At 36.2% G+C, this 24,797-nt stretch overlaps 1 protein-coding gene across 20 annotated transcripts in view; it reads left to right on the top strand.

Moving 5' to 3' along the window:
- The window catches only part of DLG2 (discs large MAGUK scaffold protein 2), a 1,870,454-nt gene that overhangs the window by 1,175,136 nt on the left and 670,521 nt on the right, over window positions 1-24,797 (top strand). For all 20 annotated transcript variants that reach the window (XM_076002367.1, XM_076002386.1, XM_076002368.1 and 17 more), the window contains one exon: window positions 17,765-17,818. In XM_076002367.1, the coding sequence (XP_075858482.1) occupies window positions 17,765-17,818 (54 nt within the window). The remainder of the gene's footprint in view (window positions 1-17,764; window positions 17,819-24,797) is intronic.

Genomic DNA, 24,797 nt, shown 5'->3' with positions numbered 1-24,797 from the left:
CTATGAATTACCACAAGAATTCAGAGAAGGGGCAAGATGGGTATCTCAGCTGGGTTTTGAAGGTTAGGCAGGACATTCAGTAATGATGAAGGAAAAGGAGGGAACAGTGAAGGGAACAGAAAGGTATTTGCTAATATGTAAACACAGTCCATTTTTCTATTTGTTCATCCACTTAACCGATACTTATTAAACACATTTTATGTGTCAGAAACTGCAATATGTCTGGACATATAATAATAAATAGGACAAGCTCAATCCCTGCTTTGGAGACATTTACTTTCTAGTTAAGGAAACAGACACTATTACATAAACAATTATTTATATTTATATATAAATATATATATCCACTTTATTTTTTCTTATTTCAATAGATTTATGGGGTACAAGTGTTTTCTTGTTATGTGGATAAGTTATATAATGCTGAAGTCAGGACTTTTAGTGTACCTGTCACCAGAACAGTATACATTGTACCTGATAGGTAACTTTTTATCCCTCTATTACATACTTTAATACTATCCCTGTGTGAATTGTTTATAGTGTTTCTCAAAATTTCAATTCAATATTGAAATTTTGTACTCATATTCATATTACACATATGCACACACAGATATACATCAATCATCAGAAAGTATAACAACAGTAGATATTTTTCAAAGCCACTGAAAATAAAACAAATAAAATGTTCTTTCCCAAATATTTTTCAGTCTTAAAACACAAGTTCATTTCTCCAGCAATTAGCACATTCTATATACCACATCCTGGGCTAAGTACTGGTAGTATAAAAGTAGTAGTTAATATTTACTGAGCACCTGTTTTATACCATGTATTGTTGTAAGCATTTTACATATTTCACTCAGTTCTCTCAACAAGTCTCTGATATAGGTACAATTATCTCCATTTTACAAACAAAGTTTAAAGAATGTAAAGTAGCCTCCCAACAGTCACATAGCTAATAAATAGAAAGTTTGGGCCTTAAACCCAGTGATCCAACCCCAGAGCCCATTTTCTTAACTAGATCTCTAGAATAAGAAGAAAACCACTAAAACCAAGATAACTACAAAGCAGTATGGGAGGAGCAGTAATTAGGGATATACAAACCATAGTAAATATAGCAAAAAGGGAGTGACCCATCTGCTTGTAATCAAGGAGAAAGATAACCAAGAAGGTTGAATAGAGGATAAAAGTCTTGAGATAGTTTTGTTTGTTTTCTATGTATTTATTTAATTAATTTCAGAATATTACAGGGGTACAAATGTTTAGGTTACATATATTGACTTTGTACAGCCTGAGTCAGAGCTACAAGGATGTCCATCTCCCAGACAGTGCACACTATACCCATTAGGTGTGAATTTACCCATCCCCTCCCCATTCCCACCTGTCTGACACCTGATGAATGTTACTTCCATATGTGCACATAAGTGTTGATCTATTAGTTCCAATTTAGTGCTGAGTATATGTGGTGCTTATTTTTCCATTCTTGTGATACTTCACTTAGAAGAATGGACTCCAGCTCCATCCAGGATAATACAAAATGTTAGTTCACCATTGTTTTTTGTGACTGAGTAATATTCCATGGTATACATATGCTACACTTTATTAATCCACTCATGTATCAATGGACATTTGGTTTGTTTCCACATCTTTGCAATTGTAAATTGTGCTGCTATAAACATTAGAGTGCAGATTTTTTTATTATAGAATGTATTTTTTTCCATTGGGTAGATGCCCAGTAGTGGGATCACTAGGTCAAATGGTAGTTCTATTTTTAGTTCTTTGAGGTATCTCCATATTATTTTCCATAGAGGTTGCACTAGTTTGCAGTCCCACCAGCAATGTATGAGTGTTCCTATCTTTCCACATCCATGCCAACATTTGTTGTTTTGGTACTTTTGATATTAATAAAAGCCATTCTCACTGGAGTTCAGTGATATTTCATTATGGTTTTGATATGCATTTCCCTGATGATCAGAGATATTGAGCATTTTTTTCATTTTTCTTGGCCATTAGTCTATCTTATTTTGAAAAGTTTCTGTTCATGTCCTTTGCCCACTTTTTAATGGAGTTGTTTTTTCTTGCTGATTTTCCTGAGATCTATATAGATTCTAATTATCAGCCCTTTATCAAATGTATAGCATGCAAATATTTTTTCTCATTCTGTAGGTTCTCCATCTGCTCTAGTGATAGTTTCTTTGTGCAGAAATTTTTTTAATTTGATCAAGTCCCGTTTGTTTATTTTTGTTGATGCTGTGATTGCTTTGGGGGTCATCTTCATAAGTTCTTTGCCTAGGCTGAAGTCTATATGAGTTGAGACAGTTTTAAACAGGGGTTTACCAGGTGAGGGAGGTAAAAGAGGATGAAACAACAGGTACAAAGGCACTAAGGCATGAAAGAGCAGTATTGAATGAGAGCATGTTATTAACTTTCCCCAGCTTCTGATCTACCTCTTTGAGCATTAGAGAAGCAGCAAGGTCAGGAATAATGAGGATGAGAGTTGAGTCGTTTATTTAAGGTCAGGAATTATACAGGTAAATCAGAGAAAGAACACTGAATAATTCAGGCCCATAGAAAAAGGCACTGGAACCTTAGGAGAGAATCTCCAGTGGAGAAAGAGATGACTTTCAGATACTTGGCTTCATTACCCCTGTTACATGTGGCCTGGTTGACAACTGTGCCTAAAACTGAGGAGATAGATATATATATAGAGAGAGAGAAGCAGACAGTGTTTGTGCACAGATATAAAAGAATGAAACAAATGTGGAAAGAGAAAAGGAGACGAGAAATCATGTGATCTCAAAGACACTGAGAGAAATGAGCCTGAAAGGAACTGGGAGAAGCCGGGCTGTGACTTCCTCAGTTCCTGAAATTCCCAGTTCTTAGTTCTAGTCCATCAGGTGCCCACCCTGCTGTGCTTCCTGCCCTTTTAGCTTGATAATAAATTCCAAATTGTGTTTAGAATAGTTCAAGTGCTTTCTATCTCCACAACTAGAGAACCTTAACTAAGACAAGGGCCAGTTTGTGACTAGTGGGACAGGGACAGGATATGGCCCTTAAGGAAAGGGCAGAATATAGCTGAAGAGAAAATGGCCCAATCCACCGACCACACTGGCCTTCAGGGTGAGGTTCCTCCTTTAAGACTTAAATCATATCCTCTTCCATAAGCCTCCCCTCAGATCTAGTAACCAGATGATATGCCTTCTCCCACCTTAGTTCAACCTTGATTAACACAATCTGAGGAAAAAATAAGACTATGGAAACCACTTACCAACTGTTCTATATTTATATATTTTTGTATTTAATCATCAGAATGAAATGGCCCCGTTGTTATTATCTCCATTTCAGAAGATCAGTGAGATCAGGTACCTTGTTTAAAATCACATAGCCAGTAAGACCAGGAGAAAACCCAGGCTTTTTAACCCTAATCCCACCTGCCTTTCTTCTTCATACTCACAGTGGTACTTTGCCCCTATTTCTCTTGTGCGATTTCCTGCCTTGTCTTATAGGCAATTGGTGGGTCTCTCTTAACTTCCATAGCACTGTAAACTCTCTGCTGGTCAGGACAATGTGCTTCTCCTCTTCCTACTTTCTGCCTTGCCAAGTGCAGTGCCTTAAATATGACGCTTGCTAAGTAAATCTGTACAGGTTGATGAATACTCTAAAAGTGAGACCTAGGCAGCAATGAGATGATAATGAAGAAATGATCCTTCCTGTCTCAAATACATGCTTAAAATCTGCCTCCTCAGCTTCAGCGTCACTTCCACCAATTCTGCCTCTCGTCCCTAGACCCATCATAAACTTAGGTCAGCTCTAAATAGGATTTGTTCAGAGATGACTTTCAGTCCTAGTTCATGATGTTCCAAGTGTGTTTTGTCCTTTCTGGATTCTAAATATTACTTGACTCATCATCCTCAATCATGTTGGATTCATTTCATTCTCTATTTCATTCCTCTTAACCTCGCTTTGCATTTCTGTCTAGTAATATCCCAATTTTTAGTCTATTTCCTTCCAAAGAATATGAATGAGGCTATTAATGGAATTTTCATTAGTAAAGGAATAAAGATGACACTTAATCTATGGAGATGTCTGATTTAAAGAAGGAGGGAAACTACATCAGAAGCGACCTGGATAATTGTAACAGCTTGAGACTGCATGAACATTTGCAGATTGCTGGTAAAATGCAAGGGAATTGTCACTTTTGTTTTTGAACAAAAAGCAAGAACCTATCTTTATATCTTCCTCCCTTGTGTAGTTTGCGTTTTCTTTGATTACTGGTTTCGTGATGCTGTGGATACACATCTGGAGTCCACAAAAAATTAACGCCAGGTGCAGGATGCCTTCCTTGTGCTATAATATTGCTCATTAAAAAATGTTATTGTTGACATCAAAATGGGGATATATGTTATTGTACAATAAAGCCCATGCTCTTCCACTCTTGTCTTCTTTACCTACCCCAGAAACTGTAAAAATAGGAATACTCCAAACTTATTTGTTATAGAACAGAAAAATAGACAGTTGTTCAGAGTTAATAATAGTAGTCCTCCTCCATCTAGCAAAGCAAAATATTTTTTAAAAGACACAAACATCAAAACCAAAAAACGTTTAATGAGCTAATACTAGGTATGTTGTGCTTTTTAAAGTTTCATTTAGATATTTTCATTTAGTAGGAAGATGCTTAAGAACACGGGAATTTCTAATTTTTATCTTGTATAGAGACCAAAATATGTGCTATATCAATGTTTCTGCTGCTGCTGCTGTAATCTTCCTTATATTTATTTATTATGTTACAATTTTCACAGCAGTATAAATGAGATAATTTCTTATTACAACTTTGCAAGATAGGCAAAGTAAGTTTTATTATCCTCATAGTATTTATGTGAAAATTAAAGTTCAGAGAGTTGAAATGGCCAAGATCAGAAATGGTTAAACAGTAAGACATAATGTAGTAAGACTAGACTTTCAGCCTGGTCCAATTTTGCTCTGATTCAGAGTTCCGTCTACCTGAAGACCTAGGTCTAATCCTTGCTCTACCACTTCCTAGCTTGGATAAATTACTCAAATTCTCTGAGACTGAGTTTCACTCTATGTAAAATTAGATATTATACAGATCTTTTTAGAGTTGTTTGAGGTCTAATGAGATAATGTAATTTAAATCCTTAACACAGTTTCTAGCCAAAGAAGGTACCCAGGAAGGATTGCCATTATTATTATTATTATTGCTAATTTTTAAAATATTATCACAAGTGTATACTTTTACAAATTACATAGTGTTTTCAGATATGATCCTATTTCTTTCTTGAAGAAGCACATGAAATTGACTACATAATTCATAACCTCCATTTTATAAGTGAATAGAAAGTTCCAGAGAGGTTAAATTTATCAGCTAAGATCATCATGTAAGTGAGGAGAAAGGTGTTAAATCCCAGTTAGATAATCCAAATTGTAAACTCTTTTTATTACTATTTTTATGATATTCAAAATTAGGTTAGTATTAAAATCAGGAATCATTCAATTTGTATTTACACTTGTATATAACCTTACAAATAATTCAGAGAGTTAAATAATTTTTCCAAGTTCCACAGGGCCATAAACAGCCTTTAGAAGCCTTATCTGGTAACTCCAAGCTCAGGGCTAGGAGGTGCTCATCCTGTAATATAAAAGCATAAGCTGCAAATTCTTATCTAGTTCTTATCTAGTTAAAGTGGGCAAGGAGAAGTCATGAGACATTTGGATGCAAACATTATATACACAAGCAAGCTATCTCCTTTCTATTTGGTTGGGGGAAATCCTTTATAAAACAAATGAAGGTTTCAGTGTGTCTGAGAATGCAAATCTAAGGAACAAAGCAATCTGAGAGTACAGAGGAGAGACAGCCCCAGCCTAAGAATCATCATGCCACTCTACAAATTGTGACAGAGTCCCCATGTACCAGAAAACAACCTCCTTCCTGCCTTCCCATCCTTTTATGTTTTTCTCTTGCTATTTCCCTGTCTCCCCTCTAGCCAACAGCACAGATAATATTCTTCCATTTTTACCTTGAAACACACAGTTGTAGCATTATGCTGGGCCTAGTAGGGGGTAAATTGAACAAGCAGGTCTTTGTTTTACAGAATAACTGAGAGTAAGAAAACTACAGGAAAACTGAGAAACAGAGTAACATGCACATTGTTGCTCTGGGAAGACAGTACAGCTGTGGGGCTAGGAACTGGTTGGCATTTTGGACCCAGAAATTTGTAGTCTCTCTGGCTTGTAGAACAAAGAGTTCATTGCCTAGTTGATAACAATATACAAACACATCTGCAGAATATATTCTTTGGCACCTGCAAATGCCAGCAGTATTTAGCAAACCTCTATTTTTCTAGTCCCCATTCACTTCTCCTTTTTATCTATTCTTTCTTCATGTTTTTCCTCTTTGAAAATGATTCCAAATAGAACATTAAATTTGAAGAAAAAAAAGGTAGCTGGGATATTGTTAGTCATATAGATGTTATCAGAATATAAAATAAGGGAAATGGAAATAAAATGTTCTCTACACTGTTTCTCCTGCAACCCCACCCAAGTGCCATCATTTAGAGACAAGTCTTGGAACATCCTTCCAGGCTCCCCAGAGATGTGAATATGTTAAAGATTATCAGTGGTTAAACAGTAAACTAATTCACACATCATCTCTATCTCTTTCCTAACATTTCCTCTCACACAAAAGAACCATTCTAGATATGAAATATTTTAAGACTTTCTCTATAGCTTCACCTGTTAGGATTCAAACTTTAGTGTAAGATCTAGTATAAAATTATGATTATCAGGAGGGAAATGAAGTCAGAGGGGCATTTTATCTGGAGTTAAGGTTTATAGAACATGAAAAAAGGCAAGGATAGAAGAAAGAGCTTGGTGATAATTCTCTTCTTCACTTCAAATCTTTTTGATTCCTTAATGTAGAAGAGAACTATTAACCTATTTACAAGAAAAACAAAATATAGACTATAAACATAGAGCAAGTAGATCATAAATGGATTTTTGAGGTGCCTTGTCTAAGGCATACTGGACCTCATCCTTCAGCCAATGCATTAAAAACTAATTTATATAATTGTTCTTTACCTAATTTAACTTTTGTCTTTTATTTCTGCATTCTTTTCTTAATTCCACCTTTTCTAATTTTTGGTATCTGAATGGTAAAAAAGATCATAATTTCCCAGAAGAAAGAATAATACAGCATCTCTGCCTTCCAGTGTTTCCCAGGAGAATAAACTTTACATTAAGTAAAATCAGATTCTTGATAAGACATGGAATCTTACAGATCATCCATTTTACTCTTTATTCCTCAAATATAGAAATAAATGGGGAGACTCAGTGAATTGCTCTTTCACCCAGAGTAACTTAACTTGCTGGATCTAAAACTGAGATCTCCTGGCTCCCAGTTCTTCCATCTTTATACAAAGGACTTAATTCCTCAACTGATATACAGTTATTTCTAGGGAGACAGAGTACCTGATTTTTGATGGCCATGCAGGAACAACCCAGGATGTCAGGTTGATTCCAATATAAATAACTTAAAACATTGTTTCTATACTATTATAAAAAATAAATGGTTATGGAGTAAAATATAAAAATCACATTCATTTTAAAGATAAAACATGAAACTTCAAACAAATGTCTGGTTTGGGGTGAGTCTTTGGGGATATGTCTTCATATTTATCTAGAAATTTTGATAAATGCTGCAGATGCCATTTTGATTTTTCATGATCTTTGAGTTCTTAGCTTTATCCCAAATCCCATGCTTCCTTCCACCTCTTGAACTTCTCCTGCAATGTACAGTAGGAAAATAAATTAGAGCATGAAACACTGCCCACAGCTACCATCCTTATTCCATACAGGGTGGTGATGAGACAAGAATATGGACTTAGAGTTGAGAAGAGTGAGCCTTGGCTCCATCTAGTTACTAGTCTAGCAACCTTGGGCAAGTTTTGTTACAGGCCATGACTCACTCTCCTTTATCTATAAAATGAGCATAATTGGAGTGTGTACTTTATAGGGTTGTTATGAGAAATAGAAAAGAGTGAACATAAAGTATGATTGGCGTAGAAAAGTCTTTCTACTTTTAATTTTCCTTAATTTACATATTGTTTTTCAAAATAGAATGGTCTGCAGTGCATGACAGGGTCCAAATGCTCATACTTGGCCACCACCAGGAAGTGTGGTAAAAGAACTTGTCACCAGAAGGCAGCATGCAGTTACCCCTTTCCATTTATTTCCCCTAATTCTGTTGCCTCAAGGGTTTCTAATGAATCTTATCTGGTTGGTGTGACTCTAGTCCAATAGGTCTAAAAATCAATTAACAATCACCTTTTGAGTGTATATTGTATGCCAAGCACTGTTAGGTGTGTAGGTGGTGGTGGGGATGGTAAAGAAATGAAGTGAGATGAGGATGTTGCCCTCACAGTGATTACAATTTAAGGGAGATGATAGGAATATCACACATGAACCAATTAGCCATCAACACATGTAAGAGCAGGGGGGAAAAAAGTTTATTAAGAATGTCAGATGTTTTCAGTACTTTCTTTCCTTTAGTTTTTATAATTCAGTATGAACTATAGTACTACAGATAATGAGTGCTTTAAAATTAGAGAGATGGGATGGATAGAATGAGTTCTGGAGTGACGGTTGGGGAAGCTTTCATGGACGATCTGGAACTTCAGATTGTCCTTGCTGGATAGATAGGATTTGGTTAGGTAGGTAAGAGTGAGGACCATGACTGTGGGAAAAGGAAGAAATGAAAACAAAGACACTGTGGTAGACATGAGTAAAGTGTATGCTTGGAGTAGTAAGGATTCTGGCCCAATGGAAGAAAAAGAGAAGGAAGGAAACTAAATAGCAATCATTTATTGATCACACATTGCATGAAAAGCCCTGAACAATGTACTACAGAAGAAATAGGTCTTACCTTAGCCTAAGTAACCAGGTTATTGGCAACTTGCTCAGAATTCTGGTACCTAAATCTGGACAATACAACTATACTGCTAAGATTATAACTCTTTGGTAGCTTAGCAACAAGGAGCAGATGGTATCCACATGGATCTTTCCAGGAATAGCACCACATGGAGTGAATCAGTGAATTAAGTAGGTATGGTTATTATGGCATGGGGCACATGGACTAAACCACATCTGAGATTTGAGCTAATGACTACATTTTTCATGGGATATTCAGGGGGCATTTGCATAAATAAAGCAGTTACATTTGTAAAAGCTCAATGTGAATCAGTGGGGTTTGAAGCCTCATGGCTTAATGGTGAAAAATAAAGGGTTTAGAGTCAGAAGACCTGGGTTTGAATCCCAGCTTTGCTTCCCTCTAGCCATCTGACTCTGAGAAATGTACTGAATTACTCTGAGTCTCTGTTTACTTACTCTGTTTACTTATCTATAAACAAGGGAAAATTCCACCAATTCCTCTTGGGTTCTGTAAGGAGTAAACAATAAAACATAAATAAAAAGCTTACCATATGTGCATGGTATAGAGTGGATGCTTTGTTAGTCAATGTTAGTTCCCTTCCTTCTTCCTATGTGAATTAAATGATTGAATGTGTGTGAACACACTTTATAAATGATAAAGCGTGGTATTAGTGGTCGATATAATTATCAATTTGGGTGTCATTGTTGCCTTTGTAGACCTAATTTTGGTGAGTCATTTATTTTAGCCTTTTATAGTAAGTGCAAGGAGGTGTGTGGTGAGTGTGCAGAATGAAAATTTGAAGAGTCTTCATAACTAACAGTTCAAGCAATTTCCATTTCTTTACCAAATAGGATTAATTCAGAGAAAACTTATCAAGTTAAAAAAAAAACTGTCTTTGGTTCACTGGTCTTTACTTTTTGTGCCTCATTTTTCAGGCTACCCCATCTTTTCTGTACAAGGGGAAAAGAGATGCCAACTCAGCCTAACTGAGGTCTTTAGGATATCATCCATTTTTTACAAAATACACTATTTTATACTTCTATTTTAAAGGCAAATCAAACAGAGATAATAACACTTCAATCCAAGGGGATGAAATACTAATGATAGGCCGGGCGCCGGTGGCTCACGCCTGTAATCCTAGCACTTTGGGAGGCCGAGGCGGGCGGATCGCTCAAGGTCAGGAGTTCGAAACCAGCCTGAGCGAGACCCCGTCTCTACCAAAAAATAGAAAGAAATTAATTGACCAACTAAAAATATATATACAAAAAATTAGCCGGGCATGGTGGCGCATGCCTGTAGTCCCAGCTACTCGGGAGGCTGAGGCAGCAGGATCGCTTGAGCCCAGGAGTTTGAGGTTGCTGTGAGCTAGGCTGACGCCACGGCACTCACTCTAGCCTGGGCAACAAAGTGAGACTCTGTCTCAAAAAAAAAAAAAAAAATACTAATGATGAGCTTTTTAGGATCAGTGAGAGAAATCATGTTGACTAGAACAGATTTTTGGACATATCAAATCGTAATAGGGTACAGAAACAAATGTTTTGCAGTGGTTAAGAGTTACCCATTTTGGAGCCATGCTGCCAGGTTTGACTCTTGGACCTGCTATTACCAGCTGGATGACCTTGGGCAAGTTACTTAACATCAGTTTTTTTTTGTCTATAAAGTGAGGATAATATTTTTTATTTATTGAGAGAGTTCAAGTAAGTAGAGTGGAATTGAGTTCAAGCCACAATATGATCTGTCATCTTTTCTTCCTATTGTCTGAGCTACGTTGGCAGTAAGCTAGGTAGGTAACCATCTACACATTTTATTAAATGCTAGGGAGAAAGACCAAGATCTTAGCTTCCTCCAAAATTGTTTCCTTAAGACAACATGCCACAGCCATTAACTTGCAGTTAAGCCTTGGCTAGCCAAGCCCTTAGGTACTCACCTGGTTCACTCACCTATTGTTCTTGCCTCAGTGTCCTCACCTGTGAGGGATGTGCTTTATGTCACTGCAGAATAATGGCAAGCCAGGTGACAAGCCTGGCTTGATGATATTAGTAATGATGTCTTGGAGTGTGGCTGAATTGAACTACAACCAACTGGTTGGTCTTATGGAAAGGGAACATGAAAAGAAGAAAATACAGGAAAGCAAAAAAATAACAGTAATAAATAAAATAAACTTACATTTATATAGTTATCTTTTGCTTTGCATGCATTATTTCTTCAGCAAACTTCTTGAGAAATAGGTTAACTGGAAAATAGCATTGTCCCATTTTTTAAGTGGGGGTTTTGCAAGAAATTAAGGGACCTAGAAACCCTCTGAGAACTGGGGAATTGAATCTGAGTCAGTACACTGTGAAATTTCTCTTCAGACTGTGAAACTAGCAACTTTCCAGGCAGAAAATAATTGCATTTTCAGTCTGGTAGCCTGGAAAAACTAAGTCAAAGAAATGAGATGTTGGGATTACCATCATGGATTCTGAGGTTTGAAAGACATGGATTTAAAAACTGGTTATGACACCTCTTAGATTTGTGACCTTAGGCAAGGGACTCAGCCAATTTGGGCCTCCTTTCCTTCCTTTGCTCCCCCCCCCCTTCCTTCTTTCCTTCCTTCCTTTTTTTTCCTTCTTTTCTTCTTTCTCTCTTTCTTTTTAATGTGAATAATATCTTCCTTAGAATGTTGTGAAAATTAAATGCACTGATGCATCTTAAAGTACTTAGCATAGTCTCTGGAACACAATAATTCTTCAAAATGTACTAAATAACTTATCATTATTCTTGATTATTATTATCATTTAGTTTTGATACTAAGTATTTGTGAGATCTGGGTCATGCTACTTTCTCTGTTTTAATGTTCATATTTATAGAAAAAAAAGATGGAAATAAATGTACCTCAATATCCTAGCTTTAAAAATTCTATGATCCTAGAGTATGTTTGTTCTTCCTCTCTCTCACTCAACCATTAATATGTCTTTAATCAGTCATTTACCAAATAATTTCTTTGGGGCTTACTCAGAGAATGCCTGAATCAATCACTGGGTGTATCTGTAGCACTAACCTTTTCCTAGGTCATGACTCCTGCAGGCCTATTCACACTATCTACTGGGCCTCAGTACCTCGGCCAAAGTGAGGAGGGGAGGGTTCTTGGACCAGTCAAGATCAATGTTCACAGAATAAAGTCAGATTATGGATTTCAGCTGGCTTTATAAATTGTTGATTAACATTAAAAATTAGAATCCAGAGATATCTAGTAAAATCCAATTTTATTCTAAGATACAATAGAATATGACTCTGGAGCCACACTGCTTGGGTTTGAAGATGTTCTATTTACCAGTTGTATGACTTTAGGAAAGTTATTTAACCTTCATTTCCTCACATTTAAATTGAGAATGATAGTACCTGTCTCATATAATTCTGTGAGGATTAAATAAATTAATTTACATAAAGTATGTGCTGGATAAGTGCTTGCTCTTATTATTCATCCCAGTATTAATATATCATGGAATCTAGGTGTGGCTGAGTCATGATACCACATGCCTTCATGTAGTGCTAGTTGTAGGTTCCTGGTAAATCCTTCAAGTAGAAATAGGGTACTACCAACATTCCCTGGGGAATGGGGTCCTGCCCTAGGGATATGGGGCTCCAGCCTAACAGATTGTGGGAAAGACAGAGAGGGAAGAGAGAGTTTCAGTCCCAGCAGAGAACAAGAGTATAATGCAGGCAATGGAAGCAGAATTCCCTCCCCCAATCATGACACATTTTTATGTCCAGAATAAGCCAATATGATACAAGGTTAGGGGAAAAAGCTAACACAAAATATAGTTATGGTGGGTTCAACACTCAGCATATCCAATTTAGTACTTAATTTTGGATGTCTCATATCAGACCCAATCGAGTATGTCAGTAGTAACCCCAATATTCTACTTTCCTACTCAGGATCAGAACATGGTCTGATTGGAGCTCACTCTGATAGTGATCCTCCGTGTGACTATGATGCTAAAAGTCTATTAACAAGTCTATCTTGTAGCAGCCAATCTAAGCCAGCCGATATTTACCTTGAAGTTCTGGGATTTCTAGCTCTCACAAGTAAAGTCTCTCTCTCACACACACACACACACACACACACACACACACACACACACACACACACATACACACACACAGAGAACTCATTTTGAAACTTCAGTGGCTTCCATTTTGTTTCCAATCATCATGCCATGTCATATATAAAAGTCATTTACATATAAATAGACAAAAAGCAAACTTCTTGCCCACTCATGTATCTTACCCCATAAGGCTGAGAAGGTAAGCCAAAGGTACCCCAAAACTGCTCATATGTTATTTTTGCCATATTTTACCATACATTTAACTTGACCTATTGATAGCTGCTTGCCTTATACTTGTTTCCCAAGTCAGCTGAAATCCTTACACAATTTCTAGCCCCATGAATGTTATCATTCTGTTCTTGCTGTATCTAGTTCACTTGATAAACTAGCTGGTTTCTCTTCTTTGCTACATTTCTTCTTAAAAGTTTAGGTACTACATTCAGTTTTTTGACCTTCCCATTGGTTAACCTACACTTCTCAGACCTAAGCTTCTCAGAGAATGTTCCTGGCTGCCTGGCTACTCTACCTCCCTTGCCAATACTTTGCTTGAGGAGGCTTCTTCACAGTAGCCAGCTTTGTGACCACTTACCCCCTTATGTCAGAGGTATTTGCAAGATCTGGCCCTTAGCAAATATCAAGAAGTAAACAAGTTAGTCAGAATCAATGAACTCCTTGGAAAATTTGCATTTGTTATGTCAGATTCTTTGTTATTTAGATTCTCTAACAAGCAAGCAACAAGCAAGCAAGAAGCAACAAGCAAGCAAGAAGTTTATCTATTGCTAGCATAAGCAAAATTGTTGATATAATATAAGAATATTTGGATGTCCCATGGAACCCAAGGACAAGAAAGTGGCTGAAATTCATAAATAACTTGATCTAATAATTTATATTTTATCAGTATTCTCTCTGCTTTCTCGTTTCTCTCAGATTAGCTGTATTCTTCCCTGTTGCTATAAACTGGCTTTCTTCATATGGAAGAGAATATAATATAAAAGGCAAACCATGCCTCTAATAGTATGGTTCACCAAAGAAAGATTGATTTTCTTAATACTTTATACTTTCAAAAATCCTTGCCTAGATTAACATAAAGAAAAAGCCTCGAAGCTTCTGATTAAAAGGAATTTTTTTTCAGATTTGTTATGAATCTTTTTCTAGCAAATGAAAATAAGTATATTAAAGGAGGAGAATGGAATCTGCTGAGTCACCACTGTGATTTAGGGGTCCAATTAAAAAGGATATCCAACATAAAGAGAAAGGGCATTTTGGGGCAGTGTGGAGTGTGGAGAAAAAGCTTAGAGGAAATCATCAAAGAAACTGGGAAATTGGTTTTTAAGATTCAGAAACCAAACTAGATCAAACTAGGCATGGCCTCTCTTAATTGCAAAAGTGAACAAAGAGACAGGAGCCAGGCTAAGCTAAGGGAAGATCTGGATTCATCAACTGATAAGAATACACTCTTGGGCCATGCCTGGTTGGTAACTACACTTGTAGTACAAAGTGTTGTTGCCACTTTGGATTTTTGTTCTCTGCTGATGTATGTGTTGTTGAGTGCCTAAAAGATTCCAAGAAACTTCTGTTAAAACAGTCTGAGATGATCTGTGAGGGTCTTGGAGCAGAGCAATGGGAGAGTCTTTAGACAGCATGGTGTAGCAGTATGGAAGGGTAGTGTGTTATTTAGAAGACCCACCATGGCATCTCCTTGGCACTCAAACCAGGGAGTGGTCAATGTCAGATATATGTGACACACAATCACATATGTATGTGTTCACACAATCCACACATTCTGTCTGTTCATGCATTTTTATTGACTTTTAGAGATAGAGGTATTAATTGTGGCTTTTGGATCTTTTTAGCACCAAGAAGGAGTAATGAACTTGTCACATAGCCTCCAAATAGCATAGATCTTTTACTTCAAGATTCATAGATTCCACATCCTGCAGTTATGAAATTATTAATTACTATTTTATAAAAGCTGAATTTAGTTAAGTAATAGTGACCAAATAAAGAAGGTGATATTGGAAAAATAGTCACAGTTTTATTGGTAACATATAGATTTTGGGGTTATCTTAGAAATGCTCTACAAAGCTTACAGAGATATATTACTTGCCTTTACACCCTTATCTATACTTCATCACTACATTTAGCCAATAATTCCTAAATATTTACTGATCTCCTTCTATGTACCCAAGCACTGTGGAAAATTCTAGAGAAGTATACAATTTTTATCAGTTTTTAAACATAGAGTCTTATTGGAGAGACAAAATTTACATAAAGAAAGTGGAAAATAGCAACAAACATATAAAAGTTTTAAATGGCATTGCACAGGAAATGGGATTCTGTATAAAATTCACTCTCATAACACATTAATGTAATCTTTAAAAAGAAAAAAACTAGGACAAAAGTTCCAAATAAAATCAATACATATTTTTTTAACCAAAACTATAGTAAATAATAGGGGAGCATACAAGTATTGGGTGTGATACTCAAAGAGTTTTCAGTCCAGTCATGGATATAACCCACACTTTTGTAAGTCATGGGAACCAAACAAAAAGAATAGGAAAGATCTCATCAAAACTAAAAACATAAAAGTAAAATAAAAAATACATATTAAGCTTTCATCAGATTGCTTTCAACATCTAACCTGCAATATCCTGAGACATCTCTTGCCTTCAGGGTGGTCTTTGCTTTGTCTGGGTCTCCTATGACTTTCTAGTGTAGGATTCTCATGTCACTGGAGGACTCTTGTGATAGAATCTCCTAGGTCCTGGGCTTCTGGAGCAGCTTAATGGGGAAAAAATAAATTTTGACATCGGAAAGGCCAGTGTTCAGATCTCAGTTCTCATTTCTCTGAGCCTCAAGTTTTCTCATCTGTAACATAGGAACAGTGATAATAATGCATAGTCAGTATGGTTTTGTGGAGATTAAATGATACATATGCATATATTTATACATACTTAATAAATGGCAGCATATATGTAATAATAATCATTGCTTTATTGCCTTTGACGTGAGAGGTTGTCTTTGAACACATGACCTAATCAGGCCTTTTAAGTGCAATTATAGCCACTAACATAGCATTGAAATCTCTGGTATATAAACAGTTCACAGACCATTGAACAATATATCTTTACAGTAGTCAATCTTAAAGGATGTTTATTACTAATAATACTTAACATTAATACTGAAATTCACAGTTTACAGAGCATAGTCAAAGGTATCACCTCATTTTATCTTCAACCTTTTCAGAAAGTTGTTACTACTAATCTCATTCTACAAGAAGGAAAATGAGTCAGAGAGGGATTGTGCTCTTGCCCTCAGATCATACCACCAGGCAGTTGCTGAGCCTCCAAATCATGAGATCAGGAAGTTGCTCAACCAACCTTGAGCCCATGTCTCCTGACTCCAAACCTCATATCCTTTTCACTGCACCACAAGGCCTCTTAACAAGCATATTTTTGTTGTTGTTGTGGGATCCAGTGAAAAATGTCTTTTTCCAAAGCTCCATTTACCCACAAGATACTTCCCCTTGAGAATCATGAATATACCATGAATAACTAGTTGATCCACCATGTAGACATGGAGGCCAGGTTTATGTTTACCATGCCCAGTGTTTTTGATTACAACATGGGAATTCTGTTTTGTAAAACCTGCTGGATTGCCATTTGTTTTATCATTTGATTAAGATTCCTCAGGCACAGACTGACATTAAAAAGCTGTTAACTCTGTTAACTCCAGAGGGCATAGCAAATGAAATTCCTCAAAAGTTGAGCACTTTCCAAAACCACCATGTCATATAGAGCAGCTTTCAATTAATCATGATGAAAGTATTTCCTTTATCTAAATGAAATCTGTAATTTGGGACAAAGATTAAAAATCCTTTGGGGGATAAAGGGAAAGTTGCTGTGAAAATTCTAGAAACTAAAAAATAAAGATAGGTCTGCTCAATATTCATGAAGTCAGACTGATGATACAAATAGAGATTATAATCTTTTATTTTCTAATGACTTGGCTCATAGCACTTCTATATCAGTTTTACACAGATCTCCACTAACTTTAGAGAGAATTGCTGCAAATTATATACACTTTTTTTAAGAAAGAGAGTTTAGTATAACCAATATGATTTTCTGCTATGTTTGACTAATTTTTAATTTTCTATGTAAGAATTTCTAAGGGATATGATTAGAGGTGCATAAATGATAAAGAAGAGATATGATATGGCATGCATACATAATAAGTAAACCTATGTATTGATAAGTGAACTCCTTTTGCCTTGAATCTTGCATACTCTCAAAAGACAGTTTAAAGCAAATAGCTATGAATATTGGTTTCGGTTTAATTTTACTTCCTTGAAAGATAAATCAAGTTTCTTTAGCAAAGTCATTTTATAAATAAATGTTACAAATTTTAACTCTCAACCAATTCATTAGAAATCCTTTTCTCACATGCACAGCACAAATCCTCACCTCCTACACTGTTGTGTAGAATTTAAGAGAAAATGAATGTAAATTCTATGAATGCTTACTTCCTTTCTTCATGGTGGTAAATGTGGCAAACAAATACTTGAAGTGGAGAAGAGTACAGGAACTCGGAGCCATTTCATTTACCCCCTAACACTTGATACAGTGCTATTGAGGTCCTCAAGAAATGCCTGTTGAGCTCTTTGTTAAATAAGTTAACAGAATCTGTATCAGAATACACTATTTGTTATTTAAAATTTTTTTCTACTTCTCTTTTTTAGGCCAGTCCTGCTCCTATAATTGTCAACACAGATACATTGGACACAATTCCTTATGTAAGTAACATTTTTAAGTCTTTCTTTAAAAACTATTGTAGAACTTAATCAATTGAATTTAAAATTCAGTACATATTTAGTTTCACCCAATCTAAATAATCTTATGAAATGATGTGTAGAATTGGTTTTGTGAATTTTTTTTTTGATATTTGGTAAATCTTGGTTTAGTCACACAAATATTTCCCTCTTTCATTCATGTTTTGTAAAGCACAAGGGCCCATAATGACAAAAAGTTGACAATTGTGTTCAAATAATATTAGTTTGCTAGGAGGTTCACTGGAAAGACATGAGTTGCTAGTAGCAGACATGGACAAACTTCTTTGGGTTTCTTACTAAAGGAATACATATCAATTTCTGTGACAGTGCCTAGAACATAAAGTAAGTGATCAATAAATATTTTGATGCATTTTATTGGGCTTCTAATAAAAATTGGAGCAAATGTTTTGTGAGAACAATATCTATCCCTATATAATGAAATATAAGGTTTTATAAAAGCAAGGAGCATGAGATAATAGGACCAGGCAGATCAATGAAGCCTAAGATTCTGTATGTACAAAACAACTACTATTATAGCCAAAGTTCTTGAGGATAGAGTCTGGCTGGGGGCAGGGACGATGAGAGACTGGCAATAGGCCACAACATGGGTAAGTGGTTGACAGCATGGAGGTCCAGCAAGGCTTTGTGTGTGGGCCCTAGCTGATGAGTAGAGGACAGTGGTCAAGGAGAACAGGACAGCCACTGGTCTATGCAGACAGGGACTATGAAACAGAGAAGAAGGTCTGTAGTGATAACAGACAAGAACAAACAGATTCCCAGTCTTGTATTAAATTGAGTAAAGCAGGTGAAGTACTTAGAAAAATACCTGGCACAGAGTAAGTGCTTGGTAAATACTAATTATTCTCAATCTTGGACCCCAACCTTAAATGCCTACATGAACCATGGAAATCACAGAAACAAATGGCGCAGGTAGAGTGGAGACTGTGGGGAAAAGAAAGCACATGGCCCTCCTCGGGGGCAGCTGCCACTTGGAGCCCAGTGTTTCCAGACCATCCAGTTTTTCAAGAGAAGTTGAATATTTGAATTTTTATGTACATGTTTACAATTTCTAAATACAGACAGCTAATTTGTATAAGTTCAAATATTGTGTATGTCAAACAAAGTGTGCCTAGTCTGTAGGTTGCCTTTTGAGAAATGACTACCGCAAAGGAACTGGAGGTCCTGAGCAGGTTCTGCAAGCCAGCCGGCACCAAGCCACAGGGGAGCCAAGTGCTGGAACTGGAGTACAAGGCTGGGACTTGATTAGAAGAACAAGTGACTAAAACTGGGACACAGGGTCAGGACAAGAATAACAGAAAGCTTAACTTAATGCTGAGTCACCTGAACTACTGAACTAGGGCTTCTTAAATCTTTCTGAACAAAAACAATTTGGGGGCCTGATCGGAAATGGGGTTAAGCTCACTGGTAGAAATCAAGTGGCCCTGGCTGTGGAAAGTAAGTCTCTGTAGAAGGAAACAAAGCAATATATTAATATTAAAGTCATCTATGTCCACTATTCTGTCTCACTTTTCCTATCTTCCTTTACTTATCAAACACTTATATTGGGGTTACTGTATACTCAATACTGTTTTAAGCACTTAATATATTTTAATTCATTTAATCCTCATAACAATTCTATAAGGTAGGACCTATTAATTACTCTATTTTAGTGATGGGAAAACTGATCATAAAAAGGTTAAGTAACTTGCTCAAGGACTCACAGTATGGGACAGAGCCAAAAGTTGAATCCACATACCCTGGCTATAGGGTTGAGGTCTTATTTAACATCTATCATGATGCTATTTATGTTTCTTCTTCCCCTCCCTGGTTTTCTCTCTCTTAGTCTGGGAACACAGTTTACTTACTTACTCCTTTGCTATCTGTAGATTTGGATGGTTGACCAACTTTTCACAGAGGTTTCATTGCTCTTAGGATAGGGATCCATGTATATATTAAGAAATTCTATGTCTCAGACAAATCTCCTTATAATAGCCATTAGCAAAGCAGGGGAGCAGTGCTTTGTAAAAGTAGACATGGAGCACAGAGGCTTGATTTTGTAAATAAGACCACTTCCTTTTGGTGGATCTATGTTAGTTCAAATCCTTCTATTAGGATTCTCATGGCTTAACTACAGATGCCCTCATGTATAATTTGTAAATAGAATCTAAGGATCATGTATAGATATGCTCAGTATTCCAACTAGTAAAATCAGCCACATCTAACAAATTAATCAAATTTCTCCCCTTCTTCTAAATATTAGCTTTGCATCAGACTTGGAGTTCTTTGAACAGTCTACTTACTGCAACCCACAGTGTGCTAGCTTAATAGTTAGAATCTTTACAGAGATTTGTTGAGCAGTTTGGTATCATGAAAATGTCCCAGTTTTTATCACAGTGTGTTCCTGGGCAATTCACTTAATCTTTCTGCCCCTAAATTAATCTATAAGACAGGAATTATAATACCTACCTCAGAGATTTTGTGTGTGAAATCATGCTTTGTTAACTTCTGGTTGATAGTAGTTTATGAATTTATCATTTTTCTACTAAACACTTAGGAAGTAACACATGCTAAACTCTGGGAGCATGGTACATATGAACATCTTTAGAAGGAATATGAATATATTATCTATTGAAAATGGCAGATTTAGCACACAGCCATTAATGTGGATATGCTTTTGTTCTTGGCATAGTACCAATTCTCCCCTTTGTCCTCGACTCACTGGGTAACCTTGAACAAATCACTGTTCCTTTCACAGTCTATTTTCTCATTCCCCAGTGTTCTATACTTTGTTTTCCTCTTTTCTTTCTCATGTTCTAGTTGTTCACATAATTTCAGCTCTATTTAATGAAAAAACGATTTCAGACTTCCCTAGGGCATTTTAGTCATGTTGCATAAGAACATTTTGTTTTTAATATTCTTAAAAAATATTACTGAAATGACAAATTTCACTTATATATTAAAGTCCTCATAAAAATAATTCTATTACAAATAAATGTATTAATTTTGCTGATTAGCAAATCTGATTTTAGATATAAATGGTTATTGTGGAAATGATTCCTTGGCACACATGCAAATGGCAATTGAATCACTAAAGGAAATTTCCAGGGCCAAAGGGAATTTTTATGCAAGTGTCTAATGAAAGTACAAAAGATATTTAAAGGAACATCTTCTTTTCTTAAGAAGGTAAGTTCAGAGACATTAGAGCTCTGCCATTAAAGAAGGGGTCACTGAAGTTCTTACCAGTGATGCCTCAAATAAACTCAGTTTGGATGATATTATGATATTTTAGGGTTGGGTATGACCTTACATGTGGCATAGCCAGCCTCTCATGAAAAACAGGAATCCCTACATGGAAATTAAAATCACTCAAGGAGAAGCAAGGAGAGAGAAAAAAATATCTTCCCATTTCCATATTCTCTAGTTTCTATTTTTCCCTCAATCTTTTTGTTCTTCCCCATTACGTGTTGAATATTGTTTTATGCCAGGTGTTGAAAATACTCTGTTTTTAGGGAGCTCAGAGTAATCAGAGCCTGCTTGTGATTTGTAAGCCCAGCTCCCTGAAGCTCGACTCAATCAAATGGTAGCATGTTACCCTGTGGGCACTCTGTAGCCAACTGACATGGAGCCCTCCTCTCCCTTCAGCAGACACTAAATTAAAGTTCTATATCAAATACCATCCAAACAAATCCCATTCTTCCTGCTTTAGAAAAGTAAAACGAATCAAAGATATTCTAGAATGCTTTATTCACCCAATATTCTCTAGTGTTCATTTCATAGTTGGGTAATATTCTGACCCATTTTCTGGAAATACATTGTAGGAAGTGGCATAGTTGAGAACAATGAGTTTTAAGTGTTTGTTGTTAAGTATCTTGTAAGTCAATTAATGCAAACCTCTCCTTTTAAAGATATAGATATTCTCTATCTGTAAATGATAAATGTCCACCATTTACCATTACCTCATGTATCATTCAATTTTTGGTGTGTAACCAACAACCACGAAATCAATGTATTTCTCCTCTAAGAGTTTGCCAGTTAGAAGGCCAGCTCCTTCGAGATGCAGAATATAGTAGTCCCACCTTATCCATGAGTGATGTTTTCCAAGACCTCCAGTGGATGCCTGAGACTGTAGATAATACCAAACCTTATATATATATGAATTTTCCATCTTTATTAAGCACATATCACACACACTGTGGCTGTAACTTTTTCAGTTTTGCAGTTTGAGGTGCAACAGAAAAACTAGCATGAAGTTTCTTTTTCCTATTAAACAATTTCAGGGATAAAAGATTTATTCTTAGTGTAGATCTTAGCAACCTTAACATATGATTTTCTTTTCTCTTATTGAGTGTAGAACTTTCACCTTTTCATTTAAACGAAGTACTCTATGGTTTCTATTGACATATTCAAATTGTCAGCATTATTACTCACTGGGAAAGTCGATCTGATAACCCAGAGGGCTACTAAGTGACTCATAGGCCGGTAGCATAGACATTGTAGATGCACTGGACAAAGGGATGATTCATGTCCTGTGTGGGACAGAGCTGGACAGCAAGAGATTTCATCATACTACTCAGAATGGCATGCGATTTAAAACTTATGAATTATTTATTTCTGGAATTTTCTATTTAATATTTTCAGACCATGATGACCACAGGTAACTGAAACTGTGGACAGTGAAACTACAGAAATCTGGACTACTGTACCGGGTTGGCTGGGGCCTCTCTGTTTCATATGTTTTATTCTGAGCTCCAGGAGGTGGGACAGTAGCTATTCATCATATGTTATTCACATTATGATGGCCAAAGCATAAGAAGTCAAGCCCATGACACAAGCACAGTTAAATCCTCTGCTCATGTTACATCCACTAACACTCATTGGCCAGAGCAAGTCACATTGCCAAGTTCAAAGCGAAGGAAGGAGTGAATCTTTGCTAACCAGTAAACTGATTTACCATACCAAGGCCCTAAATAAAAAGGCTATGAATCTGTATATTTCCCTTCATAATTAGAAAAAAAAAAAGTATAAAAGAAGGAATCTTGCACTTTAAAAAATTGATAGGTCAATGACAATAAGTAATTAAATTGTCAGAGGGACCTGGTTCAAATGATACAGGCAGTGAGTATCTGTATTATTAAGTGTGTCCGAGGGAAAATATTGAGAAGTAAAAGAGACATCTAGCAAGTATTGGCAGTACAATAACTTTACTTTCCGATGAGAAACTTTGTTGTCTGAAACTTTGTTTCTAGAGGTGAAAATAATAGTGGGGACAAGGCCAGAATTTGGAGGACTCCAGGAAAGTAAGGGAGAGAGGAAGGTAGAAGAAGAAAAGAATAGAAGAAAGAGTTGGTTACAAAGACTATGAGAGGGCCCTCATTGGATTTGGCTCCCAAGAAGACAATGTATGTAAAAGTTATTTGAATATAATGACAATATCATTATAATATTATCAGCGATATTTGTATAGGGCGCTTTAAATATGAAAGGCCTTGGGATGCAAACACGACTATAATTCTAGGGAAGAGGACAAGAGAGTGATCTAAAGGGAAAAAATGGCCTCCAAAAAGGCTGACAATGTGAGTGATATGCGAAGAGAAAGGATGCTGTGGGTTCAGGGACATAAAGACACAATTGAGTTAGCGGTGAAGTTCATTCAGAAGCCAGAGATGGGCTTGAGTCTAAGAGGCGTTGTTAAGCAACATTTAAATGGCACTTCTGATTGATTCCAGTGGCAGGAAGCTGAGGATAAGAGCTCTCTGAGGAGGAAGTTTTCATATTACAGAAGAGAGATGACCAAGCACTTGGTTGTAGAGCTGGACATTTAGACATTAATTTCTTTGAGTCACTATGTACAATAACAAACCCTTATGATTTAGTCTACTATTCACATATAATTGGACAGTTTTTTTCAGAATTGCTATGATGGGAAAAGAAGCAGAAGTACATTTGTTTTGTTTGTTTTCATTTTCTTTCTCTTTTTTTGAACCTTTCTAGCAGTGATAAATATTGGTAAGTATTTTGGAAGACTGCTGATTTTAGTACATTTATCCTTCAATAAACATGTTTTCTTCTTTCTCTTGTTTTCCCCATGAACACTGTTAAAACTATATTGCTGATGTTTTTATCTGTTGGGAATGTAATATTATCCAGAGATTTTAAAAAATTCTTAGTACCAGAAAACAGCTTAATTTTGGCTAAATTATGCCCATGAGGCAATAGGAATTTAGCAATAGGGGCAAAGCTATCAATGTTTGTCCCAGCATAAGATCTAGCCAATCCAAATCCATTTCTCTGCTGCCATAATCAGCAAATTCCCTATTCTTAACTGCTTGTTACTTTGCTCTAAAAGGCAAGAGGTGGAGCAGATCAGTGTTTTTCAAATATCAATGTACATATGAGTCACCTGGTGATCATCTTAAAATGCAGATTCTGATTCAGTAGGTTTAGAATGTGGCCCAAGAATCTGCATTTCTAATAAATTCCCAGGTGATGCTAATATCTCAATTGTGTACCACACTTTGAGTAACAAGAGAGTATAATGAGAGAAATTAACCTTTGATTTTATGCATAACTGAGTTCTAAGCCCACCTCTGCCAATTAGTACTTTTGTGAGTTTTGGTTTAGTCAGATCATCTATCTAAACCTCTTTGATTAAATATAAAATAAGTATAATAATAGTTTGCCTTGTGGAAGTTGTTAAGAGTACTCTTCCCTTTTCTTTCTTAGAAGGTGCTTAATGTTTATCATAAGATTTGAGATAGGGTGTGTACTTATGATAAGATAAAACAATACTCTGAAGTATTCTTTAACTGATGAGATAAGAATGCAGAATCCATAGCTAGTTCAAGGGTAGGTCCAGTAGCAGTTATGTAGGTCCATGGCCTACCTACATCTGTCTTACCTGTAGCCCATGGATGGACGAGCACCAGCATTATTACCTGGGAGT

The sequence above is a fragment of the Microcebus murinus genome, chromosome 4, assembly GCF_040939455.1.
Source record: "Microcebus murinus isolate Inina chromosome 4, M.murinus_Inina_mat1.0, whole genome shotgun sequence".
In the NCBI taxonomy this organism is placed as follows: Eukaryota; Metazoa; Chordata; class Mammalia; order Primates; family Cheirogaleidae; genus Microcebus; species Microcebus murinus.
The sequence above is the reverse complement of the archived record's forward strand: the minus strand, read 5'-3'. Positions and strand labels throughout refer to the sequence as shown.